The following is a 19,441-nucleotide window of genomic DNA, read 5'->3' as shown; positions in this document are numbered from 1 at the left end:
CCTTTTAAGGTGGCTGCTCTTTCCCCCTACAAAAATTAAAGTAGTTTTAGTTACATGTGGAGATGGAAAATCAAATTCTAGTAATCAGGGTATGCTTAGGAAACTTCAACCGCTTAATTTTCTTTACCTATATGAATTGACAAAACACCCCTCCAAATTTTCTTGGAATTACACCAACATCTTATTCTCAAAGCAACTTCACAATTCGCAAAAATTGAATCATCCACTCGCCTTCAATATACCCAGTTGACTCGTCCGCCATGTCCGACCACCAGCGAACTCGGAAGGACGATCCCTTCATTCTCAATTACAACTCCGATGAACTCCGTATCGCCTCCGAGTTTCTCTCCAATTGGCTCCCCTTTCTCTCCCGTGACCTTTGCCGCTCCTGCACCCAGACCCTCTCCGATCGCATCCGATCCCTCAATTTTAGTAATTTCTCTTTATCCTTCTATATCCTTCCCTTAATGTGTGTTAATGCATATGTTTGCTATTGATAAACTGTGTAGTTCATAAACTGATTTATACTTGCATAAAGTTCACAGCTTTTATGTGCTTTACTCTTTTTGTTGGATGAGGTTTTTCTCTAGAGGGAGAGTGTGTTGCTTCAAGTTTGATTATTTGTTGAAATTTTGTAATAAAGATGTTTTTGGGTAATTACTTAGTCGTGAAGAACCTACTCTGATTTCTGCTTTTCGGTTATACTTTAATATTATGAAGGTGTAAAGTTGTTTATTTTGTGAGTTTTCTAATCAGAGACATTGTTGGTATGATTGCAGAAGTTAGTGGTAATGCAGAATGCTTGAAGCAACCAAAGAATGTGAGTGTTTTGGCTCCAGAACGTTGTGATTCGGATGGATGCAATGGGAGTCAAGAGAATTGTGACAACAATTCGCTTGGAAGTTGGAATGATTACGGTGACTTGAATGATAATGCAGATACAAACTCATTGGGGAGTTGGAAAGATGAGGCTGGTGGGGAGCCCTTTGAGGAGCTTTCTGTGGACAGAAATTCATCTGACAGTTGTATAGATGGCGCAGATTCTCAATCTCAACCTGTTGGAGAGGCATCTACAAGTGAAGCAATCAACTCATCCTTACCTGTGACTACCCCAAAAGTGAAGATGTCATGGGCAGATATGGCTCAGGAGGATGAACTTCAAGCTGAGGAAGTGAGTGAGTCAATTGCCTTGAGAAGTCAGGTGAATGGTGTGGCTGAAGAGGAAATTACTACTCCGGAGAGTAAGCAAAAAACAGAATTGTCAAGGGAGCAACGAGAGTACATTAGATTCTGTAATGTGAGGAGGAAAAAGGATTTCATATGTTTGGAGAGGGTGAGCGGGAAATTTGTGAATATACTTGATGGATTGGAGCTACATGAGGGTGTCTTTAGCGCCGCTGAGCAAATTAGAATAGTTAAATATGTGGAGAAGCTTGACCAGATGGGGAAGAATGGGGAACTGAAAGGTTTGTTTTACTCTTGATATAGCCCTTAACCATTCTTCTTCCTTTTCTCAAATGGATTTTATTGTCATATTGGGTTTTGCAAAGCATACTTAAAGCAGGCATAGTTTCTTGCTTGAAATTGTCTAACTGTTAATGCTTAAACTTCAAGTGTGTTTGAAATTTAAGCAGCTGTTTCTGTGAATTAGAACTCTCATTTTTAATCCACTTTGTTGTTGTTAGAATTGTGTTAGCATTACAATATTAATGGTGTTCGATGATTGGTACTAACTAGCGTGTTCTCTTTTTTTCTTTTCTTATTGATTTCTTTATTTGCTCTTGAGCTCTCTCAATCATGGCATGCAATCCTGTCACTGACCAGAGGGCTAAATAATCTGTATTTGTAGCATAGATGTGAGCTTATTTGTCAAATTAATATTTGTTTCCCTGTGAGGTGGTAGGGCTGGCTGAGTTTAACGGAGAAATCACACGGCAAGCTCAAGAAATTCTGATTGATTGCGTGTACATTACACAACTGCTAGTTTTGTAGAATGCGAGATGTACCATTGTTGTTTCTGGTTCAGTTTATCCAACAATTTAGCAATGGAATTAAGCATCTTGATGTGAATATAGTTGTTCATGCTTTAATCTTTATTTTGGCAGATAGTCATCCAATACCTTTTAGGCTCTATGCTATTTAGATGCTGAAATCTTTCAAGTAGGGCGATTGACATGGAGTTAGTGTATTAGCTTAACTACAGGAAAAGTAAGAAAAAGAATTTTGGCTTTGCTTGAGAGGGGATCAATCTATTGCATTGGCATGCTTCTTTTTACCTACCAGTATCTTTTACAATAAGAATCTTATGCAGGAAAACGTACCTATTACTCCTTATTTGAGAGGATATCGAATCATTCAGATTCAACATTAGCTGTCTACATCTTTCAAGATGCCTTATTTCTCTTTTTTGTCTGTTACTGAGAGCTGCAGTAATGTACGTTGAAGCAAAGCTGCTTTGAGCATCCTAGACTTCAATGTATTGAAATGGGGAATCTTGTCTCAGTAATGTTTATTCTATTTTAGTTTGTTGATGTTGATATCTATATAAGGTGGTACTATGTGGCATGAGAAATCTCTTTTTCCTTTTTTCGGAATTGAAGAAACTTTGTTAAAATGCCTAGTGTTGATGCCAGATGTCTAGATTAATTGCACATACCTAGATTAATTGCATAGAAATCCAGTAATATGGAAATTACCTTTATTATTGCATCTTAACTAAAAGAAAAGAGTCCGCTTCTACCATGGTAACTCTTGGAGTCCCACATTGGTGGGTCAAAGTTTACTTGGTCTCTATATATATATATATATAGTCTTGGGCAATCCTCACGTCTTGAGCTTAGCTTTTGAAGTTTTGTTGCGCTCAAGGTCCATTTCTCTAACATAGTATAATAGTCAAGCTCATCAAAATTCATTGTTTACGATGTTGGGTCTCCCGTCTTATATTGTCCATGCTCTGGATGCCCAGTTCTGGGCGTATGGGGTGTATTAGAGTCCCATATTGGCGGGTCAAGAGTTATTTGTTCTCTTTATATGTTCTTGAGCAATCTGCACTTCTTGATCTAGCTTTTAAGGTTGAGTTAGGTTCAAGGTCCATGTCTTCAACGGTAAATAACCAATATAACTAGATTTAGCACCAATTTTTTCTTGATTCAACTTAGAAACTGTTCCCTGTTGAATACATTAACAAAGATATCATAGAATTTTGTTGAGTATGGTATAGGAAAGAATAAGTTGCAAAAATAAAGGTTTAGGCATAACTATGAGTTTTCAGTTGAAAAAAATGTGCAATTAGTTTTACAAGATGCACATTTTGTCCATTTGGCTAATTTGTCGTTTTCTGTTAGAATGACACGGGTACCTTCCCTTTTTGAAGATTCCTGAAGTAGTTCACGGACCTTTCTTTAAAAATCTTCTATACCCTAATTCAGTAATTTACCCTAGTTTTGTGTCAATTTGTCTTCCTTGTGAATCACTCATGAATTAGTTCGATCTGTTATTGTTTTTCCTTTAAATTTGTTAGTTGTAACAACAGGATTTTTTTTTTCTTTGAGCTTCCCCTCCTTAAATTTCTCTTTTAAATTTGTTTGTTAAGTTATTTCTGTCAATTTTAGTTATCTTATGGTTCTTACCTGCCTATGGTGATTGTTTAGAGAGGACTTATACTACACCAACAAAGTGGATGAGGGGCAAAGGACGTGTGACAATCCAATTTGGCTGTTGTTACAACTATGCACCAGTAAGCATTTTACAATCTTATCTTTTATCCCTCCTTCTCCACACAGAACCGAGTGCCTTAAACTTTGTGTTATTAGTAGGTGACAATTCTGTAACAAAGACCCCTCCTCCAAATCCCCAGTTCAGTTGACAACCTTCTTCTGTGATAGGGATGTGGCATATGGGTTAATCACAGATGGCATAATGACTGAATTTTCTTTATGGCAGGATAAGAGTGGCAATCCCCGAGGGATCCTCAAAAGTGGAACTGTTGATCCATTGCCTGATCTTTTGAAGGTCATGATTAGAAGGCTTGTAAGGTGGCATGTGATGCCTTCAACTTGTGTTCCAGACAGCTGTATTATCAACATTTACGAAGAAGGCGATTGCATACCACCACATATTGACAATCATGATTTTGTGCGCCCATTTTGTACTGTTTCATTCCTTAGCGAGTGCAACATTGTGTTCGGATCCAACTTGAAAATAGTGGGTCCTGGTGAATTTGCTGGTGCGATTCCAATACCGTTGCCTGTGGGGTAAGTGAGCGTGTTCGTCTTATCATAAGTTGTGAAATTAGGAAGATTGATCATTAATGGCATTACATTACAGATCTGTACTTGTCTTGAATGGAAATGGAGCTGATGTAGCTAAACACTGTGTGCCAGCTGTGCCTACTAAGAGGTACAAACTGAATGTTCAGAAGTCTCTAGCTAGTCATAGATAAATCTTCTGTTCCGTTGTGTAACATGCTAACATCTTGCTAATCCTTACCTCACATAGGATTTCAATCACATTTAGAAGAATGGATGAATCTAAAAGGCCAACTGGATATGTTCCCGAGCATGATTTACATGGGTTGCAGCCCTTGTCATATGAAGCAGACTCGCAAAAGAAATCAAGCTCCTCTAGGCCAAGGTTTTCCGCAAGAAAACAGTCAGTGCGACAAGAAGAGGAGAGCATGGAAAGAGTAAAGATGCCAATGAGAAGGCATTCGGAGCCCCGTTATCCAGGTCGATATCGACGAGGACCTGCAAACAGGCAGTGATATGGGGCGAATACGGAAAATTGAAGGCACATTCTGACTTGTGTGTTATTGATCAATCGTCATCTGCTAAAATTATCAACGTTGGGTCCCCTCTCATCTCCTTGTCGAGTTGGTGAAGCATTAAAATTGTGGGAGATTGCTTGTTTGCTACTCCATTTGATGGATATCTTCTAATATAGAAGCTTAATCCTACCGCTCTTTGATCTGCATTCGCAATATCGCAAACCAAGAAGGAACATTCAAGTGGAGAAGTGTGATCTAGAGCTTGTAGCTCTGATATTGTAATATGTATGGTCTTCCAATTTGCGGTGGGTTGTAATGACGTGAGGCAGCTATCAAATAATTACTCGTCAGATTGGATAAACTCTACCTCAAATAATACTCCTCTTGAGGAATGCCCATCCGTGTGTATTTTTTAAGCTTACACGATGTATAATTCATGTCATTGGTTACACATTTAATTATTTGCCCACAAGCTTTGGTCCTAATAAGGGTCGTATTGTTAATGTATGTTTTCAAGTTAAGTTGTCTTATCTGAGAGTTTGTTTTTTTTTTTCTACTTGTTGGCTCCATGGAATATTTACGGCTACTTGTGAATTCCTATACTTTAAAATAGGAGAAAGAGGGATTTCCAGAGATGAAATAATTCATTTGTCAACTATTGTTGTGACTTGTAATACTCTTTCTAAAATATGTTAGTTTTATTTCAAAAAAGTTTTTTTATGTCTAAATTTACGCTGAGTCAAATTAAACAAAGGAATGAATAAATTCACAGGGTTAGGAGAGAAAAAACGAGAACCCATAATTACTAGTGTGAAAAACATTTTATTTTCACTTTCCTTTTTTACCATTAAGCTGTCAATTAATTTTGTCATATATATTTATCTTTATTTAATTTTCTAATACAAATACATGATCTACAAAAAAGCTTGGATTCGTCCGAATCCACGAGCCCCACCTAGCTCCGCCTCTGGAAATAATACTCAGCAATGTCACCAAATGTATAGCAAGGTTGAAACGCCCATTTGTATAGACAACTTGGCTATGGCACGTTCATTTTTATTTCACCCCAAAACATCTCACCAAAAAATGATTAACATATAATGAGTCAGGTAAACATGATTAATATGCTTATTTTAATTTTTTTATATTTATTTTGAATCTCAATTCCAAACTGCTTTCTAATGTAATTGTAAGTAAAATTATGATATGAGCCACAAATTTATCTAAAGACCAGTACAAACAGAAGTGCATCCAAGATTCTCTCTCATTAGTTACATGATTTGTACGTACATGTAATCCTTTATATGTAAAAAAAATAAAATTACAATCCTTCATTTTCATCTTTTCTTATTATCAATTTATTCATTCTTTTACATCGATCGGTAAGGTCATGTCAATTGAAAAAAATAACAACAGCTTGGAAAAGAAAGATGAGACATCATACTACAACTACTGGTTCCAATTTATGTGTCTGATAATCATAAGCAGTTTTGCATTATATGCATACAAAAAAAGTTTGGATTACCAAATGAAGATGAGAAATTTAAAAGAAGATCCCTTTTCCGACCAAATATGTTTACTTACAATCTGCTTTGGGTCACTAGGTTTAGCTATTCTTACTTGGCCTTGTATGGTAAATCGAACAAATTCCCCACTTAATAGTCTTCTAGATAGAACAATGTTTCTCACTATAGACATTTTTCTTTTGCTTTTTCTTGTTTTTGCCTTGGTGTATGTCTTTTGCTCGGTTCTTATTCATGACATCAATTACTGATGACTCCTAAATAGATGCTTTAATTTTATTTGTCGATTCTTGAAAAATTGTTTTAGATATACAAAAATTGAGTATTGAATTTCAAATGAGACGATTCCGTTATATATAATTCTTGGACTAGATCTTTTGTTGTTTTATTCATTACTCCCGTTTGGCCATGCGATATGAAATCATGATAAGATATAAAGAGATGAAGTTGAAGTTTTGTTTGGACATGCAATATGAAATTTTTGTGTTGTATATTTTCTCATTAGCATAAGAATCTCATAAGTTGTAAAACTATTCAAAATAGCCCAAATTGTTTATTCAATAAAATTTATAAAATCGCATAATAAATTATTACAAAACTATTTGTTCTCCAGTTAATTAATTGTTTCATCTAACTTTAATTGATCAAATTTTAATTCAATAAAAAAATTGAACATAATTAAATTGTAGTGTACTAGTCTTTAATATAATCCTCCCACATAGTATGAACAATCTTTTCACGTTGAACTTGCATATCTCGATCATATGACCGAGAAGACGAACCAACATTGTTACTTTGAGCCATTTTTTGATCAATATCATTTGCAACTATATTTTCATGCTCATAGACCATAACTAGTTCATCACCCCTTTGGTATTCTTGCAAATGACTATGTAACATTATACAAGTTATGACAATTTTCACTTGTGTGTCAATATCATATGGTTCATGCCTTGTTACACTTGTGTGCAATTACACATTTTCAGTGCATTAAATTTCATGCTAAAATCAAACATATTGAAAGTAGTGATTATCAAATATACATGACCAATTTTGTTCTTTTTTTCATATTAAATTGCTTTAAACATTTTCATATGTAGGAGAAAGAGAAGTTTTTTATTATGGAAACCCAAAAAAGTATTACTCCCTCCGTTCTTATTTATATTCACCAAAGCAATTCCTACTTTATCATTTATATTCACCAAATTTAAAGCAATAATAAATTTTATATTGGTGAGTATAATAAATTTTAAAAAGTAATTATGTGATTATTAATTTTATTTACATATGAAATAAATGGTTAGTATATATAAATGTGGGATTGTTTTAACAAAACATAAACTTGCGGGTTAATTGTATTTAAAAAATCTCAAATCATGATTTTTGAAGAATATGGAATCATGAGATGGAATCGGCGTGAAATCGCATGTCCAAACGCTGATTTCATCTCACAATTCCATATCATGATATGGTATCGCATGGCCAAACGCCTACTTAATGTTACATCATTTTGTAAATTTTTGTTGGAAGAAATAAGTTGCACATCTAGGGTGTGTTTGGTATGGAGGAAAACATTTTCTGAAAAATGTTTCCCAAATCAACTCATTTTCTGGAAAATATTTTCCAAATCAACTCATTGTTTCCTTAAATTTAAGGAAAATGACTTCCCTTCCAAAATTAAGAAAAACATTTTCCAAAACTCTACTTCATCCTTTAATTTTTTTCTTACCCTACTCATACCCCGTACGGCCGTACCAGACCTCCCCCCCCCCCCATTAAAAAAATAGTTAAATTTTTTAAATTTTTTTATTTTTTAAATTTCAAATATTCTTTTATCCCTACCACCAAACTAGCCTCCCTCCCCCCACCCCCTCAAACAAAAAAAATAAAAAAAATAGAAAATTATTTTTGAAAAATATTTCAAATTTTAAGATTTGTTTACCTCATCCAACCCCTACTCCCTACCCCCAAAAATTTGCTTTTAAATTTTATTTTTTTTAAAATTATTTTTATGCCACTCCTCCCGCCACCCCCGTCCCCCGCCACGCCTGCCAAATTTTAAAAAAAAATTATTTTTGATTACTTAAGTTCCAAAAAAATGATGCTTTTATTCTAAAGATGTCTAAGGCTGATTTGAGATCGAATCGAACCGAGATAAGGGTTTAAACTTGTTAATGTTTGTTTTGTTTTGTTTTGATTAAAAGATTTCAAATAATTTTAATTAATTAATAAAAGAGAATCTCAATATCAATAATTAATAGTTAAGTTGTCTCACCAGTAGCATAAAAGTAAAAATAATACAATTAGAAATATATAAATTGCGTAAAACAGATTTGGGGTAAGGTATAATAATTCTTGTTATTATTTGAGGATATTTGGCTCTCATTGTTACAATTATTTTGATGTTTAGCATTTATTCTCAAAAATCTTAAACAACAGAAAATGAAGTAAACCTAAACTTTTAACTATCCACAAAATTGTACCAAGAGAAAAAATATTCCCAAACAAAAAATCAATCTAGTCTTCAATGAGCACAACGTACGAAAGGAAATGAAAAAATGACATAGGAACTATTCATATTTATCGAATGAAACACATATAAGGGAAAATTATATGAAATAGCAAACTATTAATTCAAATTAAATGGTATAGTCATAGTTTATTTTAATTGTAATTTGCAGCAAACATCCCCTTCCATCTGATTCGGTATACAATTAGCCATTTTATACATTTCGATATAAAATGTATAAAATGCGTTTGTGTTTGTATAAAGCGAAAGAAAAGTGTATATACACATATAAATACATATATTTTTGTTCTATACATTTATAATTATATAAATACAGATTTTATTAAACAAATTACAATGTATAAATAAATTTATACAAAACTGAACAATTTGTATAAAATTGGATGTTTGTAGCGAATTATACAAATCAAAAGTTTCATAGCAAACATAAAATTTGATATGGAACGCAATTATGCAAACTATAGTTATAACATACAAATATGATTTTTGTGTTTGCTATATGTGATAGTTGTTCATATAAAAAATATATAAAATAATCAAAAAATAAAGCTCGAACAATACGGCCGAAAAAACTCGAGTCCGGAACCAAAAGGGCAACAATTTTTTTCGAAAAATACAAAAAGGCAACTCAATTAATTATGAAACCAAAAGGGCAACAATTTTTAACGCCGTGTAAATCAGGTTTTCTAAAACGAGGCTCAAATTCCAATGAGCCTTACAAGGCTCAAATTCCGATGAGCCTTGCAGGCAGTTATTTAAAAAAAAATCTCTTTTTATTTTCTTGTTTGTTAAAAGTCTAATAATAATAATAATAATACATAGTTGTTCATATGATGCATAAAGATAGTTTAGACACTAGAGGTATGTTTTTCCTTACTTTTTACTTTTTACTTAGAAGCTATCTTTTAAATCAATTCAGGCCTCTTATTTTTTTTTTTAAAAAAAATTCACGTAATACTTTTTGTGTTGAATCAAATCAACACTTAATTTTTTTTTAATTGTATAGTCAATTCAGGCCTCTTATTTTCAAATCCTTTAGTTTTTTATTTTTATATGTATAGTTTTAAATTAGGGCAAATTATAAAAATCACATACTTTTAAGGCAAAATTCTAAGCTATCCCTTAAAAGTTTATAATTACAGAAATCCCTCAAAACAAATACAATAATATAAGCGCTGATACATTAATTTGATGCGCGAGATACATTAATCGTTAAGTACATTTTATACATGATACACTAATCAGATGTACATTTTATAGATGATACACTATCTGATGCGCGAGATACACTAATCTGATGCATGAAAATGAGAAATTTTGGAGATTTGTAAAACTTATAGGGGATAATGGTAATAAGTAAACTAAAAGGTGGGATTTCTGCAATTTTTCCTTTAAATTATTATATTTTTAGATTTTGTTTGTTTGTTATTTTAATATAGTAATTTTTAACTATTTTTTTTATCACTTTATGTAATTGTTTTTGACTACTAATTGAAGTACTTTATTTTTTATCTTCGTTGAAATATATACCGCGTGAAACTTGTACAGTGTTGATTTAATTCAACACTGTAAAAATAAATCACACGAAAAAGTATTGATTTGATTCAACACAAAAATTATTACGTGAATTTTTTTTAAAAATAAATAAGAGGCTTGAATTGACTTAAAAGATAGCTTCTAAGTAAAAAATAAAAAGTAAGGGAAAACATACTTCTAGTGTCTAAACTATCTTTATGCATCATATCAATAACTATGTATATTATTATTATTAGACTTTTAACAAATAAGAAAATAAAACGAGATTTTTTATTTTTTTTTAATAACAGCCTGCAAGGCTCATTGGCGGCTGAGCCTTACAAGGCTCATCGGAATTTGAGCCTTACAATGCTCATCGAAATTTGAGCCTTGTAAGGCTCATTGAAATTTGAGCCTCGTTTTAGAAAACCTTATTTACACAGCGTCAACAAATATTAATCCATATATCAGAAAAAAATCAAAAATAAAAATTAGTATAATTTTTTTTTTATCAAGTAATATCTTGATAGCCATGCATGCATTACCTTATATCTATTTTTTTTCTGTTACAAAATTCTAACAATCGATCAGTAAGTTGCGCAAATTAAAGGAGAAACTCATCGCATTTGACTATGTAAATTGAAATATATTCACACATTTCGCTATAATGATTTAAGAGATGTACAAATATTTTGAAAGAGTCTTTATTAGTTAGGTATTATATCGTTAGTTACATCATTAATCGTACACCTCATTTTATTGCCTCTCTGTATATATATAAATAAAAATTTGCTCTTCTCCCTTAACTTAACTTATAAGCACATTAAATAAAACTTTGAACAAAAAATGCCATCGATGGATAAATATTTATCAAAAGAAGAAAAGCCTACGTGGCAAATGGACAAGGCCTCACTAGTATTCCAGACTATTTGTCTAACAATTGTAGCATGTTTTTGTTTATGTGCTGCAGAAATTGTTATGAAAATATCAGAAAATAATTCAGTAATTTCCAATCAAAGACAAATGCTTGCAACAAGTTTTCTTTTTATTGTTACAGCCATTACTTGTTTGCATCTTATGGTTAACATTTTTGTTTATAGTTTTCGATTTGAACAAAAAATAGTTCTAGTTAAAGCAAGTTTGCTTATTATATTTATGACTTTTAGCTATTTTGTGGTCATGATTTCAATATTTTTTATTTCACGTAATTTAAAATCTCATACCAAGGAGACCTCTCTGCATTTGTCTTCTTCTCCAAAAACTCAGCCATAAATTGATCATCTCAACTAGGTGTGTGCATTCGGTTTTTTGGTTTGATTTTACACTATTCGGTTTGGATTTTCGGTTTTTGGTTTTGTAAAAGTGTAACCCAATCCGATCCAAAATAAATTTGGTTTGATTTGATTTTCCTCTATTCGGTTTGGCTTTCTTCGGTTTGGTTATTCGGTTATGTCAATAATTAATAACATATATAACCAAAGTAAAAATATTTAATCCCTTAAATATACTTTCTAATATAAATCATAAATAAAACTTAAAACATAATACTTATAAGTATACCTATTATAGATGTAATTCAAACATAAAAGGGAGAAGACACAAGTACCCCTTAGACTATGACCGAAATCCCAGAGACACACCTTAACTAAATTAAGGTCCTATTACCCCCTTGAACTCATTTTTTTGTAATTTTGTACACCTTTTGACTTATGTGGCACACCACGCGACTCCACGCAGTATATATATATATATATATATATATATATATATATATATAATTCAGTTTTTTCGGATTTTTCGGTTTTTATCTTTTAAAATCCGAAACCAAACCAAAAAACCAACAAAGTAATTTATTAATCCAAAACCAATCCGAAAAACCAAAAAATCAATCCAAATAAAAATTCGGTATGATTTAGTTTGGTTATTCGGTTTAATCCGAATACTGCACACCCCTAATCTCAACTGTTTTTCTTTTGTAATAATAAATCGAATTGATGTCAATTTTAGTGTTAAGAGTTTGATCACTAAGAACTATTATTTATTCCATTCATATTTAATTGAGTCATGCAATTTTATTCCTTATACCTAATTAAAAAATCATATTAAATTTGCAAATTGTTTTATACTTCAGTTACACCTCTCTATAATGTATTCATGGTGTTTTGTTGGTTGTATACTATAAATATAATTAGGTTGTTCATGGTTATGGTTAAAAAATCAAATCAAACTGCAATTCAAATCAAACCGTTTAAAAAATTGATATTTGATTGAGTTTGGTTAGGTTTGGTTTTAAATTTTGAAAATCAATATTATTTTATTTGATTTTGATTTTACTAAAAAAAACCGCCAAAATAACCAAAATGAACCGATAAATTAGATATATAAATTTTATAATTATTTATATATTATTCACAAATAAAATATAAATATTTTATTAAATTTTAATTAACTTAAGTCTTTAACTTTGCAATTTTCTCAAGCCCAACACTCTAGTCCAACTTTAACAATACTAAGTCCAAGTCCATTAAAATCCATTTTGGTTTTACCTACCCTACTTCACATAAAATAGTCACACTTTCTAATAATTAAAACACTTTGTTCGTGTAATGATAACTCTAGTATTGCTTAATTGAACCGACAATAGTTTTTATGTGGATTGTTTGTGTTTATCGATGTAAATCCTCAAAAAAATTACTATTACTTTCAAACTGGATAAACCACAAAAACTAAACCAAACCGATAGTTATTTTTTTCATTTGGTTTGGTTTGGTTTTAAAAACCGATTAGATTGATTTGGTTTTGATTTTAATCAATAACCGATCCAAACCGAACCACGAACACTCCTAAATATAATACAGATTTTCTTTAAAGCAGAATATATTTTTTTAATGGTAATTTCTGAAATTATGGTGTTTTTAAAAAAAAATGATAATTACTAAAATTACGGCCATACACCCCCACACGCTTCCTTATTTAAATTAGCATCTCAAAAATACTCATTTAAACGTAAAAAACAAAGAATTCTTAAATATTATGGAATACATTATAATTATAAATGTATAGAGTTACAACTGAAACATACATGTTATCTATTTGAAGGAATGATACATGAATACATAGTAATATAATTACTGACTTGTATGAATTTTTGAAGGATTGATACATGGAAATATTGATTCTGAATACAATTATTAATCAAAATATAGATTGTGTCAAAGACTTGTACATTTATCATATGAAATACAACACAATACGACAAGTATAAACAAAGAGTGTTGATTCCAACTTATTGATGAATAAGTATAATAAGAAAGACACAAGTATATGGATGAGCATTGATACATCTAACATGTGAATACAATTTGATACACTACATTAAAGTATAAAAATGAATCAAGAATTTCTCAATAAAATACCTATATTCAAGATGTATAATATACATTGTGTCAAAAAAAAAAAAAAAAAAAAAAGAACACAAATACATTAATAAGAACGATACAATACTTGTTCTTTTTGACTCCTCTAAATCTTCATCGACGTTTTTTTCTTTACTATCGAAAGCAACATCATTGACTTTTCTAAATTGCTTTCTTTCTTTTGAAAATTTCGAAGGTTAACCACCTTGTTTTCTCATTACAGGTTTTGCACAATTTCGATTGTCATTGCAACGATTGGGCCTTCAACTTCACCTTGTTGTTGAGTGATACACAGGTCAAAAGACGGCCTTTCATATAAAATTTTAACATAAAAGGGTGTACCTTATGTAACCCTCTTCGTAGTATTATTGTCCGCCACTATAATAGCAAACTCAAGCTTCAATGGAAAAATCAGATGGAGCAAATACTATTTTATAAAATGTTACCAAACATTGATATGTATTTGTAGTTACGTGATGAAGAGGAAACTTGATTTAAAGGTAAAAACTTGTAATTGATTGTGATAGGTAAAGAGATTGAGAAAAATCTCATTGATTTAGGGATTAGAGAGAAAGTTTATAAGGGAGAATTAGAGCAAAAAAAAAGTCTGTTTAATGTGCCTATAATTAAGATATTCATGTATATATAAATTGAAAATTTGCTATTTAATATAAAGTATATCCACATATAATAAAAAATTTAAACTATTGCTAGACATTCTAAATACATATGCACGCTTGTTGTGTTGTGTAGTTTTTTTCATTTTTTATTGATAATTATTAATTATCCAAATAGTCACAAAGAATTAGCAAATCTAATTGGATTCCTTATTTTAGGTCTAATAGATAAGGTTACTCAACAAAAATATTGATAGAATCATAGAACTTGTAGTGCTTATATATTAAATAATCAAACTCCAACACCAAAATTCACATCAATGCAATTTTATTATCTTCCCATAAAAAAAAAAGCTATAGAAAAGCCGTTGATCAGGAGAATCTTAGTAGTTTAGATGGTTGGCTACTTGAACTTCTACCTTATTGCTGAGGGTTCGCTTCCCTATATTATAATTAATCCTCGCCCCCAATTTTATTTTATTTTATTTTTAAAAAAAAAAACGTTGATCAAATCATAAAGGCATTAATCTATGGTTGCATTAGTGGTTGAGTCTGTGGAGAAGCAACAACAAAGGGCAGAAAGGTTTTTTTGGTTAGAGAAATAGAATGTATAAGTACATATATAATAACTGCGATCATAAGTGGAAAACAAATAATAGCTACAGCAATTAATCCTGCTCTAAATATAATTAGCGTTTTGTCAGAACGAGAAATATAAATAACAATGTTAATCATAAGAAGTAAACAAGTAATTGTTGTAGCTATAAAAAGAAAACTTGCTCCAAGTATTCGTTTGTGATCAGAAAATTGAAAATCTTGTGATTTTTTCATAGCAATTTCTGCCACACGAAGAGAAAAACATGCTACAATTGTTAGACAAATTGTTTGGAATGCTAACATGGACTTATATATTTGCCACTTAGGTTCTTCTTCTTTTGGCAAACAATTTTCAATTGATGACATTTTTCTTTATAACTCTTTGATGATGTGATTAGAATTTTGTTGTATATGAACAAAATTAATATATAGACAATTAAATGAGTGTAGATTATTATATAAATAAATAAAATGACGTAACTAACGGAATAACACCTAGCTGATAAAAGACTTTCAAAATCTCTATACATGGTTTAAAATACTTCTTCAAACTAAATTATCTCTCTTATTGCAATTTACATAGTCAAACGTGTTGAATTTCTCTTTTTATTTTTGCGTAATTTAAGAATCGATTATCAGATTTAAGGTATACTGCATCTCTCTTAGGACACTAGAGCTTGATAAAATATTTTCTAGTTTTATTCATTAATACATTATTACTCTTGTGTCAACTTCATTTTTGATATAGGTTCTGAATTAATTAATACTTGTTCAATAATCCAATGACCCACCCCATAATTTTATTTTCTCTAACCCCCACCCCGCTTTCATCCCCCTCCACCTCACCCCTCCTTCGTTCCCCCTACCCCACCTGCATCCATGCACCCCCACTTTTTTATGTGTTTTTTTTTAAAAATACCCCCCCCCCCCAATTTCCAATTTTTTAAAATGTTTTTTCATCAAAAAAATTGAGTTTCTTTTTATGTTTTTTAAAAAAAAAAAAAAAGTTTACCACCTCCCTCCTGGCACCCCCCCCCCCCCCATTTCAGCTCCTCCCATCCTCCAATTTTTTTGAAAATTAAAAATTAATATTAATTTTTTAAGCACAATTAAGAATTTTGAAAGTGAGAAGTGGTGATCTATTATGTGTCTATAATCTATAAGGATACCCATTTTGACTATATTTGTAGGGGATTTTCAAATAGCTTGAAGTTCATATTTACTCAATTCAAATAGGAGTGATCCAAATCATTAAATACGGATTAAATGGTCTCATTTCATTAATATGAGCTGAAATTGTCACCCCCACTCACATGTATATAATTACCAGTGTGGAACAAAATGAAAACTCTTCCATGGTATATATTGAAATTTAACTCTTTGATAACCCACCTCAAACCAGATCTAGCTAGTGTCTTTTTGGAAGTTTAATAAAATAACTAGTTCATCTTTAAAACACGAATTTTTCCCAACTTCATTTAGAGATCCATATATTTATTAATCCCCTTCCACATCAATTATTACAACTTTTGAATATTATAATGTTAAAATAAAGATATCAAAATGTGGTCGTCTTAAATTAAAGAATTGTGAAAAGACATTATTCTAAAAAGAAAAGTATGAAAGGATATATAACTAAATAAACATGAAGAAAAAACATCAAGGGTCGATGTTGTTAGTTAGAATGGGTAAATAATAAATTATTGATTCCGGCATCTCTAATTAGAAATAAGAATTGAAGAAAGGACGGCATAACCCACAAAAAGCAAAAGCATAATTGCTGAATAGAAAGAGATTAGTTTACTTGAATTATCTGATGGTGTACAATGATTGGTTAGAATTACCATAAAAAGCCAAAAAACAATGCCTATACTTAGAAAATTAAAACTTAATCCAAGTGAAATTATTTGGTCGGTAAAGTTCCTCATCTTCATTTGGTCGTACACAACAAATTTTATGAATACTAGCATTGCACAGATGCTTATGATTACCAGACACATAAACTCGAACCAGTAGTAGTAGTAGCAGTATGTCTCATTTTTCTTTGCCAAAATGCTCTTGTTTTTTTCAATTGACATAATTTTATTGATGTGAAGAATGAATGAATCAATAAATTAATGAAAATAATTAGTACTGTATGTAGTTAGTAAATAATTTCACTCACTTTTAGATTCAATGCACTAATTTAGTTTGTGCTGGTGTTTAGGTAAAGCATGTGGCTCAACTTACATACCGTTCAAATCACAATTGAACTTCTCCTTTGATTTTTGCCCAAATTATGAATATATCTATTGTTATAAAATACACTTTTAGACACCTTATGTATGATTGACAACCTGTTTCACTTAGACACCTCAACTAAACGATATTCATTTTAAACACCTTATGTATGATTTTATTGTGTCATTTTGACACTTTTTAGTATCAACAAAAATATAAATTATGTGTGTTACACTCGCGAATGACGTGTAAAGTGACGAATTAAATGACGGCATTTGTTATATGTATTAAAAGTAATTTTTAATACAAATAATAATTGACCTTTAAATTAATGACACATGACCCAAATAATTACAAAATAAAATAAAATTTAAATCAATAAAACAAACTCTCTCCCCCTCCCCCCATCACCACCACCCAAAATACGGATTGTCTTCTCCACTTCTTCGACATTACAATTTTGCCTAATAAATTATGAAAGATTTTTGCCTTCAAACAATTTTTTTTATCTTAGTTTAAAAAAATTCGCTCCTTCATTTTGCTGAAATCTTCTTTCACAATGTAGGAAATTTAACTTAGGCAAATTGGGCTGAAAATGGGGAAGAAGAAAAAAATAATTAAAAATTGACTAAAGAACAATTTCACGCGCCAATGAATGAGTGTATCACACTTACTATGCCATGTAAGCAAAAAGTGTCAAAATGACATAGCGAAACCCTACATAAATTTTATTTTATTTTATGTTTATTTATGTTGTAGTATAAATTTTTAGTGGCAAGCATTTTTCGTGTTTATTTAGTTATTTATATGTTGTAGTATAAATTTTTAGTGACTAGCATTTTTTGTGTTTATTTAGTCGTGTTGTATGATTCTATTGTTTTATTCATTACTACTTTAGTTTTTAAGACATGATTTGTACTTGTTTCTTTTTAGATCAACAACTTATTTTATTTATCTAATTTCAAAAAGAGACTACAGCTAGCATCTGGTTTGAGTGAGTTGTACAAGAATTTAGTTTCGATATCATTAAAGGATTTTTAAGATTGTCTCATCTATAATAAGTGAAAGTATACTCTACAATAATTTTTTACCATATGAATTATTTCTCATTAATGAAATTTCACACCATAAGTTGAATTATACACTATTTCACGTGTTCATACGTTACGTCACATTCACATATTATGTTTTTTGGCTTAAGTTAGATCATTGGTATGCAAAGTTTATTTGTTTAGAACACAAGTTTCAAACTATGGAGTTTATATCATGGTTCCTCAATGGTACAACAACGGAAGAAGAGAAATGTTGAATTTTGGATTATACCGTGTATAACTTTACACTTAACAATTCACATCTTGTAAAGCAAATATTATTTTCGATAAATCTAGATTTTTATTAAGTGTACAAAATATTGTTAGAGGTAGTTAATTACATAGTTTTCTTTTTAACACTTTACTTCTAATTTACATGCTTAAATAAGCAACTCTTTGTACAGATTGGAGCAGACAAGAAATGAAGAAAATTGTCAAAATTTGTTTGGAATGAATTACTTTCATGTGAAATTTAAAATTCATGTTATTCTTCTTCGTACTACAAGTCTACAACCTAATTAATAAATTCGTCACATGTTAACTTATTTTGTTTTTGTACTATTTTAACGGGTGACTTAGATTACTCGGTTATACAATTGATAAGCAGCATTATTTTTGACATACTATTATTTATTTATTTTTTTAAAAATGTAGCTACTTCTTGTGCGAGATGTTACTAAGTGAGTTACACTGTTTATATATTATACCATCAAAATAAGTGAGAAATATATGTATCTTAATATTTTTTTATTATTCAATTTCATAGTTTTATATAATATAGAAGCGTTTTGATTTCGATATACAATTCACCATACCGTCCTCTGAATATTCATGATGAATCTATTGGCAATTCCAAAAGATGTTAAATTTATCTTTTAATCTTGTTTAAGTACGGAAGGATTTAAAGTTACAATCAAGGCAACATGGCATTCATCTCTCAAACTTTTGAATATTAGCAGCCAGTACAGTACATTCTTAGCATTTCCAAATTAATAACCCCATAAATATGATATTCTATTATAGAAATCAATGGCATATATAATTCGAATTTTGATGGAAAATATGATACGATAAATTTTTTTATTTTATTTTTTTGCTAGTCAATTTTTGTTTAACTATTTTTTTTATATATTTTGTGTATGTAATATGAATAGATATGATCGAGGT

General features: G+C 30.7%; 1 protein-coding gene across 1 annotated transcript; it reads left to right on the top strand.

Moving 5' to 3' along the window:
* The first annotated feature begins 237 nt into the window (after window positions 1-237).
* Window positions 238-5,476, top strand: LOC125822105 (RNA demethylase ALKBH9B). The gene is made up of 6 exons (XM_049501476.1): window positions 238-432; window positions 780-1,466; window positions 3,651-3,736; window positions 3,943-4,253; window positions 4,327-4,398; window positions 4,498-5,476. The coding sequence occupies exons 1-6, from the start codon at window positions 261-263 to the stop codon at window positions 4,760-4,762; spliced, it is 1,593 nt and encodes a 530-aa protein (XP_049357433.1). The 5' UTR covers window positions 238-260; the 3' UTR covers window positions 4,763-5,476.
* The last annotated feature ends 13,965 nt before the right edge of the window (window positions 5,477-19,441 follow it).

The sequence above is a fragment of the Solanum verrucosum genome, unplaced genomic scaffold (genome assembly GCF_900185275.1).
Source record: "Solanum verrucosum unplaced genomic scaffold, falcon-dt-bn FXZP01000103.1, whole genome shotgun sequence".
In the NCBI taxonomy this organism is placed as follows: Eukaryota; Viridiplantae; Streptophyta; class Magnoliopsida; order Solanales; family Solanaceae; genus Solanum; species Solanum verrucosum.
The sequence above is the reverse complement of the archived record's forward strand: the minus strand, read 5'-3'. Positions and strand labels throughout refer to the sequence as shown.

Coding starts and splice junctions, on each gene's coding strand:
- LOC125822105 (XM_049501476.1), top strand. CDS start 261: ATGTCCGACCACCAGCGAACTCGGAAGGACGATCCCTTCATTCTCAAT. Junction 4,254..4,326: donor CCAATACCGTTGCCTGTGGG/GTAAGTGAGCGT, acceptor ATTACATTACAG/ATCTGTACTTGTCTTGAATG. Junction 4,399..4,497: donor CCAGCTGTGCCTACTAAGAG/GTACAAACTGAA, acceptor TACCTCACATAG/GATTTCAATCACATTTAGAA.